Consider the following 13,810-nt stretch of genomic DNA (forward strand, 5'->3'; position numbering starts at 1 on the left):
ATGCACTTTGGCTGTCGGTTGCATTGTGTCGTGCTCAGCGGTTTATAAAGTTCTGTCGCTCTGTGTATTAGCCTGTTTATCAAAGTGTGTATTAACATGCTCTACCTCAGGGGAGAGTGCGATTGTGTGTGTGTGTGTGTGTGTGTGTGAGCGAGAGACAGACAGACCGTGTGAGCAGAGGATCACAGGTGTGTTTGCAAGCTCCACAGAGAGCCTCCTTCCTCCAAAACCCCTCCGCCCCCAGCCCTGAGCATCCTGAGTAATATCAGCCCGAGAGCACCTGCGTCCTTATCCCACGACATGCCTGCACACACACGCACACGCACTTACACGCACACACACACACACACACACACACATCTAATGGGCCTTTATCAGTCTGCCATACGGCTCTAATAGCCAGCTGTGTGCAGAGAGCAAACGGAGCGTGCCAGCAGTCACTGATGCAGTTGTAATGTTATATGAGAGCAAATTTCACATGTACCTTTACAAAACTTCAAACCCAGAGAAAACTCGCTTATATATACACACACGTTTCATGCTCTGTGTGTGACTTTTGTTCCAAAATGTGAAATGTAAGCCGAAGGAGATGTAACTTTTTTCTCTGTATCACATCTACAAAGAGCCATTGGAAGGATTGTAAATGTTTATTTACTCCAGTAAATATAAAGATTTTAAATATAATAATAATAAATACTGATGTTTATTGTTGAGCTGTTGAGTTTCACTAGAAAAATTCAGTTGGTACAGCAACAATGGAAAAATAAATTAAATGTAATTGTATACAATATGTAACTGTGGCTCCAGTTCGTGTGGAGTTTTTGGTGTTGTTGTGCCCAAGTGGCCCAAAACAATTACATTAAAAGTGGGACTAATAAACCAATATTGACACCATAGGATGTAAAATCTCATGGGGGCTTTTCAGTTTTTTCCTGTTGTTATCTCTGCTGCCCTGCAGAATTGGGGCTGTCCAGACTGCTATATGGAGACAAGGTTAATGTTGTTGGTGCTGAGGCTTTTCCATCATCCCTCTCCTTTCGATCCATTTCTGGCTCTCGCTCAGTTGCAAATGTGTCTACTGAAGCTCTCCCATCTTCACTCGAGTCCACAGACACGGCGAGCTGCCCCTCTTCTCGTACTACCTCGGATGGACACTCCCGGTTGTCATCATCTGGGCCTGACTCCCTGGAATTGTGGTGCTTAAAGTTGTAGCGCTGGTTCTGGAAGAACTTGACAAGAGTGTGCTTCGGCAGGTCCAGCTGGGCTGACAGGGTGTGGATGGCCTCCTGGTCAGGGTAGAGCCCGACGTCGCCAATGAAGCTCTGCAGGATCCCCAATGCCTCGAAGGAAATTCGGGTTCGTGAACGAGCCTTTTTTGGTTCTCCAAGGCCAGGGCTCATTCCATGCTGAGGCCCGATTTCTGAGCCACCAAGGAGGGGTGGGTCCACATGAAGAGGGGATAGAGCTCTCAGAGGTGGCAGGGGTGATGGTGTCTGTCAAAAAATAGGAAAACAAAAATAGGTTCAATATGTCACGGACCTTTAACTCCCACCTCTCGAGCCAATCTGCACCCCCAAATCTGCAGTGATATTAATAGAAATGCATCTAAGCAGAAGTGTGATTGGCCAACTAAATTCCCACACTCCTACCAACCACGTTTAAAGAGTGTATTACCGGGGTGGGGCGAAATGCACACCCAAACACACCAACCCGGCATAAAAAATCTGTGGGCCATCAAATAGAGAGGACCTAAATAGAGATAATGGAAATTCCTTCAATTTCTCTGCTTCAGAAATTACAGGCTGCGTTTGGAATAATACTGAGGTCAAGCCTGACGGGCAAGTATTTGGGGTTTTGTCGGGGTAGGTAGGGGAATGTTAAGCAGCAACTGTGTGGGCAGCTCATTCACCATGTCTATTTTCAATGACTTACGATACACAAACAAAACAAAGACGAGCTGCTGAAGGCTATTAAACGGGAAACCTGGCCCTCTAAAAGTTCTGTAACCGTATAACATTTGGTTTGGGTCCACAATTCTGTAATTCAATATGCTTGTACCTGCTGCTCCGGGTTGTGCGGGACAGCAGGGAGTTTATCAGCGTGCTGCTGCCTCGACTCCTCCTCATAAACCCGATCGCGTTCAGCCTGCGGGATGGAAAGAAACCTGCGGATTGTGCACAGGTTCTCCCACAGTGTGCGGTTGTCTTGGCTCGGGCTTTCTTTCCATCTGAGTAGCTCACACAGCCAACCCTGGCAGAGATGTGATAATATTTTAACATTTGCCCAATTAAAGTACAGAATCTTGCAAGAGAACAGCATGAAGAGGGGTTGGGGGAAATTGCCTTATTTTCACACCAGGCTTTATTTGGAAATTAATGCCAGTAATGTGATCATCCATCCGTCATCTCAGCTATCTTATTGTCACTGTGAGATAAACAAAGCTATTTACAGCAAACAAACCTCTAGAACTCACTTGGCTTTTGTTGGCGGAGACCTTGGCGAACAGACACTGGGAGACCTTCGCCCTCTTCATCTCCTGCTGGATCTCCTCGTAGATCCTCGAAGTGATGTTCCCTAACAAGTCCAGCTTGAGGGGAGTCTCCGCATTGGACTTAGTCTGCACACAAGAATTAAATCTAAAAGTTATTTTCAATGTATCGATTTTTGATTCTTTACAACTTGATCTTATACAGTTTTCATTTAGGTTTTTGGTGTAGTTATGCTAGTAATGTTCTATCTTAAAGCAGTAGATGTATAATGACATTTACTACTTGATACTGTAGTTACCAGCAGAAGGCACGAACGATTAAGGTCTTGAGTCAGAAAGACCTGTAGGGATCTGGCTAACTTGGGACGAGAGGTAACTAGCAAGAGAGTGGTCGTACAGTTCATCCATCCATTTTCTACACCGCTTATCCTCACTAGGGTCACGGGTATGCTAAAGCTGGAGCCTATCCCAGCTAACTCTGGGCGAGAGGTGGGGTACACCCTGAACTGGTTGCCAGCCTATCACAGGGCACATAGAAACAAACAACCATTTGCACTCGCATTCACACCTACGGGCTATTTAGAGTCTTCAATCAACCTACCATGCATGTTTTTGGGCAGTGGGAGGAAACCGGAGTACCCGGAGAAAACCCACACAGGCACGGGGAGAACATGCAAACTCCACAGAGAGGAGGCCGGATTTGCACTCAGGTCCTCAGAACTGGGAGGCCGATGTGCTAACCAGTCGGCCACCGTGCCGCCCGGTCGTACAGTATGGACCCATTATGCACAGACTGATTTTTTTTAAAAAAAAGAAAGGAGTGAGGTTCCCCTTGCTGTCAAAATGCATCGGTACTTCTGCCTCCTCTCAACTTTGGTACCTTGGATCAACTGTCACTCGGATACTTTATCATGTTGCCATATTTCTTAAGATCACACACCACTAGCAAATACCTGCACATCCATTTGCAACACACTCAGGACGAGTTATAGCAAACAAAGTGTGGTTGTTTGCTTCCAAAAACCATTGCAGCAATCGATTTATTTTTGTTTTGTTTATTTGTTTTGCTGCTCTTCCAGGTGTTACACAGTGATCAAACCCCTATTTGAAATACGGAATACGAGCTGTGTGCAAGTCCATCACAACAGAGACAACAAGTCAGGCAGCGGTCCTCCTCACCTACAATTCCCTAACAAACTGGCCTTACTGATATCAACAGTTCAGTCATCCCAAGAGAGCTTGCTGCTTGTCTGAAGCGCTATAGAGTATACACTTGAACTCAGCATGACAGGAGGAGAAAAACAGAAAATGTTTGGCTGATGCAGTTTGCTGAGAAAATCTTAACTAATAACTCATCTCATATCCGCTGTTTAGTTTTGCATTCAACTTGTTACCAATAATATGTACAATCTGTTAGAGTGAGTGTAAACAGAATTTAGCGCTTACTATTTTGGGATTTTCGTAAACGATCACAATCTTAGTAAATCACACGCAACATGCCCAGCAACAGCGTGAAATGTAGCGCCCACTATTTGGGATCTTAGTAAATTAGGCCCAAGTTGTTTAGTTTGGAATATAACATTATATGCTTGAAATGAATATTTAATTGCGGTAAACACACTGTATATGGTATTTTCTCAAATCCCAAAATTATTTATCAAATGTTTTCTCAATAATCGATAAAGGACACTTTTTTTTTAACAAACCAATTCTCCGCTCCATCTTTCAAGTAGTCTGTGTGTACCTGCAGGTGTCTGTGAGTGTTGTCATTGGAGATGTGATTGTGGTTTGTCTGAGTATTCCTCTCTCGCTCTTCTTGGTATATGCGGTCTCGTTCTCCTTCTGGTAGAGCAAGGAAACCCTGCATGGCCTTCAGGTTGACGAGCAGTGATTGTGAAGCTGAGCGGGGATCTTCCTCCTTGCGCAGGATCTCTGACAGCAAACCCTGCCCGTGTAGGAAGAAGCGTTAGTTGATGTGTTGTTTTGGATGACCTTTATTGGTCTTGCGAGCTGCTAAGAACATTTGGTCACTTTACCTGTGTGCGGTTAAAAGCCACCCGGGCAAAGACAGCTTGAGAGACACTGGCTCTCTTTAGCTCACTCCGAACTCGATGGTAGATGTCAGAAGACACTTCAGCTCCTGCATATGTGGCCCCGGGGACCTTGCATGTCTGTGAAATGGGTGAGTGGATGACGTAAGGCTGGGGGACTCCCTGTGCGGACTGCTGGGAGAGCAGGCGGTTGACGGCCAGTTGCTGGTTGATGAGGTGTGCCACGGCAAGCTGATGGCGCATGAGCTGCGGGGGCAGGAGGCCGCCATGTCCCAGATGAAGTGGAGCCTGGGGGTGCAAAGGAGGGCTTGAGGAAGGTTTGGTGGAGTGCAGCAGGGGGGAGTTCTGCTGGTCAATTAGGTGACTTTTGATGGTTCCAGTACCACCCAGGTAGGGTAAAAGAGAGGGAAGACGCTTGTTGAGGATACTTGGCTCCCATTCCCTCTCCACTGTGTAAATACATGTTGTAAAGTTCTTATTTAGCTTTCAGCTTGAAATCCGAGAGAGTAAAGAAAAGACTAAATGTACCGTTTACATCAGATTTGTCCTGGGACTGCCACATCTTCTCTCCATATTCACCTGAATGAGATATTATCAATAAATGAGATCATAATGTCTGTTACAGTCACAGGAAATGTTCAAAATCTATTTTCTCATAGCGCTTGTTCTCATCGGGGTCACAGGTAACTCGAGCCTATCCAAGCAGACTTTGAGCAAGAGGCGGTGTACACCCTGAACTGGTCGGCAATCAATCGCAGGGCATATATTGACAAACGTTCACACTCACATTGACGCTTAAGGATTTATTTATTTAGTTTTCAAATTAACCTGCCACACATGTTTTTATGATGTGGGAGGAAGCCAAGAACATGCATTCTTCACACAAAAATATTCCAGCAGAAATTTGAACCTGGATCTCCTGACTGTGAGGCAGATGTGGTCGCCACGATTCCACCAGTCAATAAATGTACAGTACAGTATATCATTTTTAAAAATCATTTATCATGTACCATCCATCCATCCATTCTCACAGGTGAGCTAAAGCCTAGCTCAGCTGACTGTGGGCTGAGGTGTAGTCCACCCTAGACTGGTCACCACTCCAAGGCATAAATAATAGAGGTACTGTATCATTTTGAAAATATAATTTTATGAGAGTGGTTCTTATTTCTGTTATTTATCTACATAGGAGGGGTAAAGTATTAGAAGCACTCACTCACACCACTGCAAATGACAACTTTAAATGAATACTTGAAACTCTTGTATGTCATTAGATTTTGAAGTTGGTAGTGTACCTAACATACCGGCCAGTGCATGCATTATTGAGTTGTAGATAAGATTTCTTCAGTTCTTTTTGTGGGGCAGTTTTGTTTATTGTTTGAGCAATGATCTGATAGCATTTTGTTGGGAAGTCATTTTCAGTTTTGCAGATTTTATTGGCTCATCCTCCCTGTACTGAATCTGTTTCTTGTTACACTAATGCTTGGTTGAGGGTCACATGGGCTATTAGGAGAATAAAAATGGGAGTGTGGTTTGGCAAGGCATCAAATTTGTACCCACCGTGTTATGTGTGTGTGTGTGTGTGTGTGTGTGTGTATGCGCTAGCGTGCGTGTGTGTATGGAGAAGGGGGTTGCTGCTGATGTTTCTTATTAGGATTTAAGATGGCTTAGTTCTGCTGTGTGTATTAAGGGTGACATTAATGTGAACCACGTGTGACGGTTTCTTCTGACCATGAGCCGTCACTGATGTTTGCCACACGAGCTCGACACTATAGCTCAAACACACTCACATACACATGTAGCTTTAAGGGAGAAATAGTAAATCAACGCCAAATGTTTGCATGTGAGCCGTCACCTTGGATGCGTTTGTTACGTTTGTACCAGCGTCCAAACTCCTGGCATTTGGCGATGGAGATGTTGGCATAATAGGAACTGTTGATGATGGCAGAGATCATACTCTGGGGGAGATGGAGACATACAACATTGATAGTGAGGAGAGGTGAATAAAATGTGATCACAGGGAAGTTCCAATAATGTAAATTACACTCCATTATTTTTTTTATATTTGCTTCTAAGAATTTTGGGTTGGCTTTGATGGTGATGACAACTGTATGTTGTGACGAAAAGACATTAAAAAAAGCTCTGAAAAAGGAAATGAGCTATAAGATCATCTTTTAATTGTTGATTTTTATGACAAGGGATGGGAATATAGTTTCCCATCAAAAATGACAAATTGACTTATTAGGAAAATGCTGAAAAATGCTTTATCCAAATACTGTTGACACAAACAGGAAGTCCACACTGGGTAGGTGTGTGTGCTCGTCCTACCGACCTGAGAGAGCGGACACTCCTTGGGCAGATAGTTCTGATTGGTCTCTCTGAGCAGCTCTTTGAGCGCCTTCCTCACGGTGGCATGCGTCCACTGCTTGGAGGGCAGCTCCTCCAGCCGCGCAAAACTGCGTGTATGGAAAGTTGCTTTTAACACTCACACACAATCTGAATTTTTGAGCACATCCGACGCTCAAGAATGGAGGACCTGTACAGCAGGATCCGTAGCGTGACCATGTGGTAAACGTCCAGCAGCATGTCAGCCACAGTGGCCTCTGGAGCATCTGTCAGGTTGTGGATGGGCATTGGCTTCCACTGGCCCACTTTGATGATGCCTGGATAAAACACACAGAAGACCCACACGTTTCATGTTATAGATTCAAAGCAGAGGAAAAACTCAAGGAAAAAAATTCATGACAATAACAGTTATGGTATGTAAAGTGATTTGCAAAGTTTGTCCTTCCAAAAAAGGACCTTCTTCAACCGTAACCAGAAGAGCAAAGTAAGGATTCCAATCATATTAATATCCCCTAACTCAAACACAGACCGTGTGTGTGTGTCATCGCGGCATGAGGTTGATGCTGATGTAAGTAAGAGAACAAAAGCATTGTTTCCCCAAGCCTGATTGGGCCGAGGAGACGTTTATACTCAGAGCGGTGTTTTGATGTGGAGGTGCTGAACAAACGCGTGATGTCATGGTTCTCCTATCTGACGGCAAAGGGGCCTCTTTGCATTACTCACAGCTTTTCTGCTTCCTGCGGCTGGCTTAATGTTCAAAGGAGTAGACAAAAAAAGTCAAAGGCCCTCTGTAAAAAATGTCAAGTGACCTGCTTGGAGAGAATCCTCAATATTTGTTATGCCTTAGAATAAAATACTTAAAGGTAGTTATCCAACTAGAAATCCTATATTTAATCCCACACACTGGAATCTTGCATGTTTAGAATAAACAGCTACTTTTATGACTGAGCCACAACATACAGTACAGCTTAATCAAAGAACCCCCTGTCCCACTTTAAAAATACTTCAATGAGCTAAGCTATGCCAAATAAAATGGAATCAAAAGAAAAAAATAGACTGTATAATTTTGGTTGTGACCACTTGCAGAGTGGTGTTGGGACAATGCCAGACAAAAAAAAATATTTAGATTGGGCGGAGGAGGGTCGCATACAGGGTGTTACCCATTTGGTTGTGCCCTGTGTTTAGGACACAACCAGGAATGTCAAACCCTATACTGCTTTTATATTTGTACAAAGAACTAGATCTTCGGCATTGAAAAAAAACAACAACATAATTTTCCTTTATTGTCTAAACGTTCTGGCACGCAGTGCACTTATGTGGTCTAGCCACCCATCTGGAAAACAGCTACAATCTATTCTTTCGCTGCTGTTAATAATTCATTACTCATGAATTACCAAACAAATTAGTGGCTGAAATATGAAGTGATGGAACATTTTAGATAGTTTCCCAGACGTGAAGTACCAGAGATATTTTTTTCTGTAAAAAAATAAATAAATAAATAAAAATTCTCACTTGAAATGAGTTCTAATCCCGCTAAATTCTACAGAAGTAGCAGACTGCTTTTACTTGCAAAGGGTGCCAACTGAGGAGCTCCGTGAAATACAAATAAATACTAAATTGTGGACAGAATATACTAACTTGTGGCCACAAGACAGGACGTAAAGTAGTGCCCACAAATTAGTATTTTATGGCCGCAAATTAGCATCTTGTGCGCACATTAGAACTATATTGTGGCCACAATTGATTAGTATTTTTTTTCACATCATGCCTAGAGCTGTGTAATTATCAATGAAGTCAACAACCATAATACACACACCTCGGGCCTGTACGGCCGAGCCTTGCGAGTACCCCAGGGACATCAGCGCAGTCTCCACTAGTTGTGTGAACAGGATGTCTTTCCGTATCAGCACAAACCCGGCGTGACAGTGACCATGCCGCTCGTCGTCACTAGCCATGCCCGTGTCCGCATATTCCACAACGCAGTAGACCGGGATTGTCACACCTAGTATAGAAAGATACAATATATGTTAGACTCAGAAATTAGTCTTTAAGAATACTTTTACAGACCTTATAATGAGCAAATAGCAGAAAACGCCTAAGTCACTAATTGTCACTCAGGGTCGAGATATCACAATAAGGGGGATAAACGAGCATATACATATCCATTCATCAATTTTCTACTGCTTATCGTGTTCAGTGTCACAGATGAGGTGGAGTCTTTGCCAGCTGACTTTGAGCGAAATGCAGGGTACACCCTGGAGTCAACGCCAGTTGAGCACAGCGCAGCTATAGCTAAACAACCAATCGCATTCACACCCACAGATAGTTCAGCGTTCTTAACTGACCTGATCTACCATTTTGGGGATGTGAAAGAAAACTGGAGTACCGTAGTGCTCAGCCAAGATTCAAACTCACAACCTTGACAACTGTGTCAAGAAATAAACTGATTTTGTAGTGTGTAATTACTGTACATTGGGACAAGCCAAAAGTCACAATTCTGGTATGATCTGTGTTGTCACAAGATGGTGTCAAAGCCCTGGCCAATAGGAAAATAGTAATTGGTGTCAAGGAGGTGTTGTTGAACTTATACTTCTCAACTGAGAGATGGAAATTTTTGCATGTCTAGGATGACCTAACTTTAACCTGGGTTGTTAGTGAAAATGACAAAGAGTCTTGCTGCATGTGGATGTACTACATGTGGAAGTGCACTTTCAGTGCATTTTTTTTCAAAATCAAATCTGTAAGCCATTTGTTTTTAAGAGTAATGTAGGAATGTATTACTTTGAAATAATATACACTATTTTGGGATTAAAGTTTGTGCTATATTTATGGTTTAAATTGTTAATATAGACAATTATAAGCATTTTTATCAGAGGCATTAACTACTCACGTTTTTTTCTTTGTTGGCGGCAAGGCCTGCCTATACCCTGCCAATAGCGGGGGTTTACCGGACGTAAGTTCACTTTACCTCAACCAATTTGGTGGAGCATGTTACACGTCCTTTGCATGGTCTCTCCTCCTGCTTCTGTGGAGAATTTTTCAGGTACTGCAGTTTCCGACCAATAAGTGTGAATGCGAATAGTTCTTTGTGCCCTGTGACTGAGACACTTACTCTATGATGTACCCCGCCGATTACCCAAAGTCTTTTAATTTTTAAGGTTTTAATTTGACTGTGACCTTAAAGGACCTTCCATTCCGAAACTTTTTCACCGTTCCAAGATGGTCCAAATATTACGTGATTGCCCAATTTACATTACATTTTATTACATTGTAAATCCATCCAATCAATCATTAAAAAAGCAAGACTGGAATTTGCTAAACTGCATGTTGACAAGCCACAAAATGTCTGGGAGAATGTCTTATGGACAGACAAGACACAACTGGAACTTTGAAGCTTGTGTTAGAGTACGTTTTTGCAATGATGATGATGATGATGATGATGATGAGGAGGATGATATGTTACCCTGTGTTGCAGTCGCACCTCCCGGCCTCAGAGGTGTTTCGCTGTGAAGTCGCGATTGTGGAGTATCTGGGCCACCATTGACCTCCAGAAGATTCATCTTGCACAGCAAAGGTCCACTCGGGATGGTACTCCCACCCCTCACGCCGCCCTCCTCTGGGCTGTCTCGAGGGCTATCCGTTCCACCTGCTCCGCCTGTGTCAACTGGCAAAGAACCTGGAGAACATGAAGCCACATTGAAGAGCTCATTTAGATAAGATGATGACTTCAAGTCTGTAATTTGAAGACATATTAAACAGACCACATTGCCATGGATTTCTGTTCATTTTGCTGTATTCCAGAAAGACGAATGAGACATCATACAATACTCCACCTTCTATATCAAGGGTTCTCACACTTTTTGGGTCCAGGGAGAGGGGAGACATTTTTCCAAGGACCCCCTCATAATCCTAATGCCAGTTTAACACAACTGCCACGTTTACCCCTAAAGGCCATGCGAATTATTTTTTGAACATTTCAACCTAAATACTCATGTCCTGTTTAATAGGAAGGAACTTAATCAAATTTGCTAATGCCGTGGCGGGATGTCATATTTATGTAAAGTTATGTCACAATCATTAAAGCTTAATTGGCCCAAAACTATGGTAGGGAGGAGTAATTGGTTTATGTTTGTTTTATTGGCCCGCCCCATACTGTAAGTAAGTATGCACTTTTTTTTAAATGATATATTTATTGCAAACTATTTTGCAGACACCTAAGCTACAGCTCGCCCACCACGCCCACCCACCCCCAACCCCCCGACCCCCCCACCCGAGGGTCTTGCAACCCTAGTTTGAGAACCCTTTTCTATATGAGATGAAACAGTTTGTTATTTACACACACATGTGCCAAAACTAAACATGGAACACATCTAGACCCAAAATCATCTTTCAGGAGACTATGTAGCCTAATATATATTACATGTCTTTAGACAGACAGGTGTTTGGACTTGGCACTGAGCCTGAACTGGAACTTAATTTAAAAATGGTAATAATGCAATGATCTAAACAGGCTGACCTGTAATGCAAAGCAGAACATATCACATTTTGGAGTCCGAAGAACTGAAAAGGCTGCTGCTTCAGGACTCAGGAGTAAGGGGTTGCATGTTCAAGCAAACCAAATACATGTGGATCAAAATATTGAGGTTGAGATTGAGTGTTCAGGAGATGCCACTTCCCATTCCTCAGCCAAGGTTCTTGTGATAAAGTCACAGAAAGACTTTTTTTTTTTTTTTTTTTTTTTACAGTTCCTGTGAATATTCTCATTCATACAGGTCATTTAACTCTGATGGCATTGAGTGGATCGCACCTGGAATTTTCTCGCTCAAAGTGTAATCTACAAAAAAAACTAACATTTGTACTTCTACTAATACATTACGGGAAGCATTGTTCAGTAGTAGCGTTTTACTGTCATGAATGAAGAGGAAATAAATATCTGGAGAAAAAAACAAAACAGCACCCTGAAGTGTTGTCTCTCCAGAATATCATTAAATATCTCCACCATTTAATTAATGATTTTAAACTTATCCGAAGATTAATTGGTGATAATATGTGTATGTGTGCGGCATATACTTACACAGCTGAACATATAAAGATGGAATGGCTGATTAGACAAGATTAAGAATGATCTCAATTTATGGTGTCTCTAAAGTATCTTTACAATTCAACAAAAGTATTAGAAAACCAAATGAATACACATATCTGTGGAAACTATTGTTTTTTTAGTTGTTGTCATATGAAGAGACTTTGTGGACACCCTGTCCATTAATTTTCATGTTTAATTCTAGGGAATTTAACACCACAATTAAATGTCACTGGTTTAGTAACTGCTATATACATAGATGAAAGTATAGATTTTTAAAATATATTAACAATCACTTACTTTTCATGATGCCACCTTGCTCACTCGTGAATAAAGTCAGTCCATCGGGGATTTTGCGCAACTCCAGTTGGACAGCAAACTTTTGCTGGGCGGGCTCACGTGCGCACACGAGATGTGAACACAAGCAGTGAAAACTATGTAAATGCTGCAGCTTTTGCTGCTGAGAGGAGAGAAAGTAGGATGGGAATTAAAAAGGGAGGGAGCCCAGCAGACACAGTGGCACTGAATAACTAATCCCATCCAATCCAATCCAACTTTATTTGTTAAGTACTTTTAAAGCAAGTACAGTGCAGCAAAGTGCTGTACAAAAAGATAAATACATAACACCATGGAAAGAGAGGTTGACATGGGTAAATTAAATACAATTAAAATGCACAAATGCCAGTGATAAAAGGAGCAATAAAATCAATCGGGATGAAAGGAAAAAAAAAATAAAAAAAGAATAAATAATGATAAATGAGTCAACATCTCACTGGGTGTCAAAGGCCAAGGAGACGAGATGAGTTTTAAGAAGTGATTTAGAAACAGGGAAAGAGAAGACATGTCTAATGTGCTGAGGCAGTTTGTCACATAGTTTTGGAGCGACAACAGCAGAGGTTTGCTGCCCTCTGAGCTTCAGCCTGACTATAGGGACAGTCAGGAGCAGCTGGCCAGCTGACCTGGGAAAGCGAATGGGCTCATGAGGGTGAAGGAGCTCAGAGAGGTAGGGCAGGGGAAGAGCATGTCATGATTTAAATGCAAATTTAAAAAATTCTAAATGAATCCTGAAGCGCACTAGCAGCCAGTGCAGTGAGGCTAAAATGGGGGAAATGTGCTCAAAATATATGCACCAGTTAAAAGGTGGGCAGCAGCATTCTTCTAGGGTGGAAAACCAGGGACAGAAACGTGAACCGGGGAGCATTAACGACAGCAACAAATTCAGAGAAGCAAGATATTCCCCATCCATGGCCTTATTAGCGTTAAAGTCGAACTCTTGTTTTAAAACAAATGTACTGACATAACACGTAAAGTGATTTTTGCTATTTTTCTTCGAGCACTTTATAAGTTAATAAATGAAGGAAAGAATTTTGTGTGTAGTGACGTTTTTTTCCATTGTGCCGTTATCGAAACATGATATAACTGACAGTAAAAAATTATTTTCACTTTGTGCATTTCAGTCGTTACTTTGACTTAAAGAGCCTGTAAAGTTAATTTGTAGATGTGTTTCCAAATACATCATACAAGTTCGAAGATAATTGCTGAAAACGTGCAAAGACTGGCAACTATGTAGTAGGCTACATGACTACTGTAATGTGCTCCATTACACAGTTGTAATTCTGCATTCAACAAATATGGCTGTTCAAACAATCCTAAATCACTAGCCACAACTGCTGAAAACAATTTTAATCAAATCTGGTCAAATTGGTAGAGCAGACGTAAACATTTATTTGAGGTTGACATCTAGTGGCAACCAGAAAAACACCACCATGGTGCTCAAATCCCAATTTTAGCACGATGACCTTTCTAGACATCTTTCTTCAGCTACATGTCTGTGTAGATTCACATTCA

At 42.2% G+C, this 13,810-nt stretch overlaps 1 protein-coding gene across 1 annotated transcript; it reads right to left on the bottom strand.

Annotated features, from left to right (window-relative positions):
* Positions 1 to 802: 802 nt before the first annotated feature.
* On the bottom strand, positions 803 to 12,334 carry LOC133402996 (DNA-binding protein SATB2-like). Its single transcript, XM_061677464.1, has 12 exons — positions 12,263 to 12,334; positions 10,364 to 10,558; positions 8,699 to 8,884; positions 7,073 to 7,199; positions 6,869 to 6,992; positions 6,392 to 6,494; positions 5,068 to 5,118; positions 4,525 to 4,988; positions 4,233 to 4,433; positions 2,474 to 2,617; positions 2,059 to 2,250; positions 803 to 1,493 (listed from the first exon to the last, which is right to left on the bottom strand). Exons 1-12 carry the CDS (start codon positions 12,267 to 12,269, stop codon positions 939 to 941), a joined length of 2,349 nt encoding a protein of 782 aa, XP_061533448.1. The 5' UTR covers positions 12,270 to 12,334; the 3' UTR covers positions 803 to 938.
* Positions 12,335 to 13,810: the final 1,476 nt, after the last annotated feature.

Source organism: Phycodurus eques, chromosome 1, assembly GCF_024500275.1.
Source record: "Phycodurus eques isolate BA_2022a chromosome 1, UOR_Pequ_1.1, whole genome shotgun sequence".
Lineage (NCBI taxonomy): Eukaryota > Metazoa > Chordata > Actinopteri > Syngnathiformes > Syngnathidae > Phycodurus > Phycodurus eques.

Bases quoted from the DNA above. Each gene is read 5' to 3' on its own strand.
- LOC133402996 (XM_061677464.1), bottom strand. The intron at 4,989-5,067 runs GTACATTTAGTC...GTATTTACACAG, and splicing joins GGACAAATCTGATGTAAACG to TGGAGAGGGAATGGGAGCCA. The intron at 4,434-4,524 runs GTAAAGTGACCA...CTACACGGGCAG, and splicing joins TGGCTTTTAACCGCACACAG to GGTTTGCTGTCAGAGATCCT.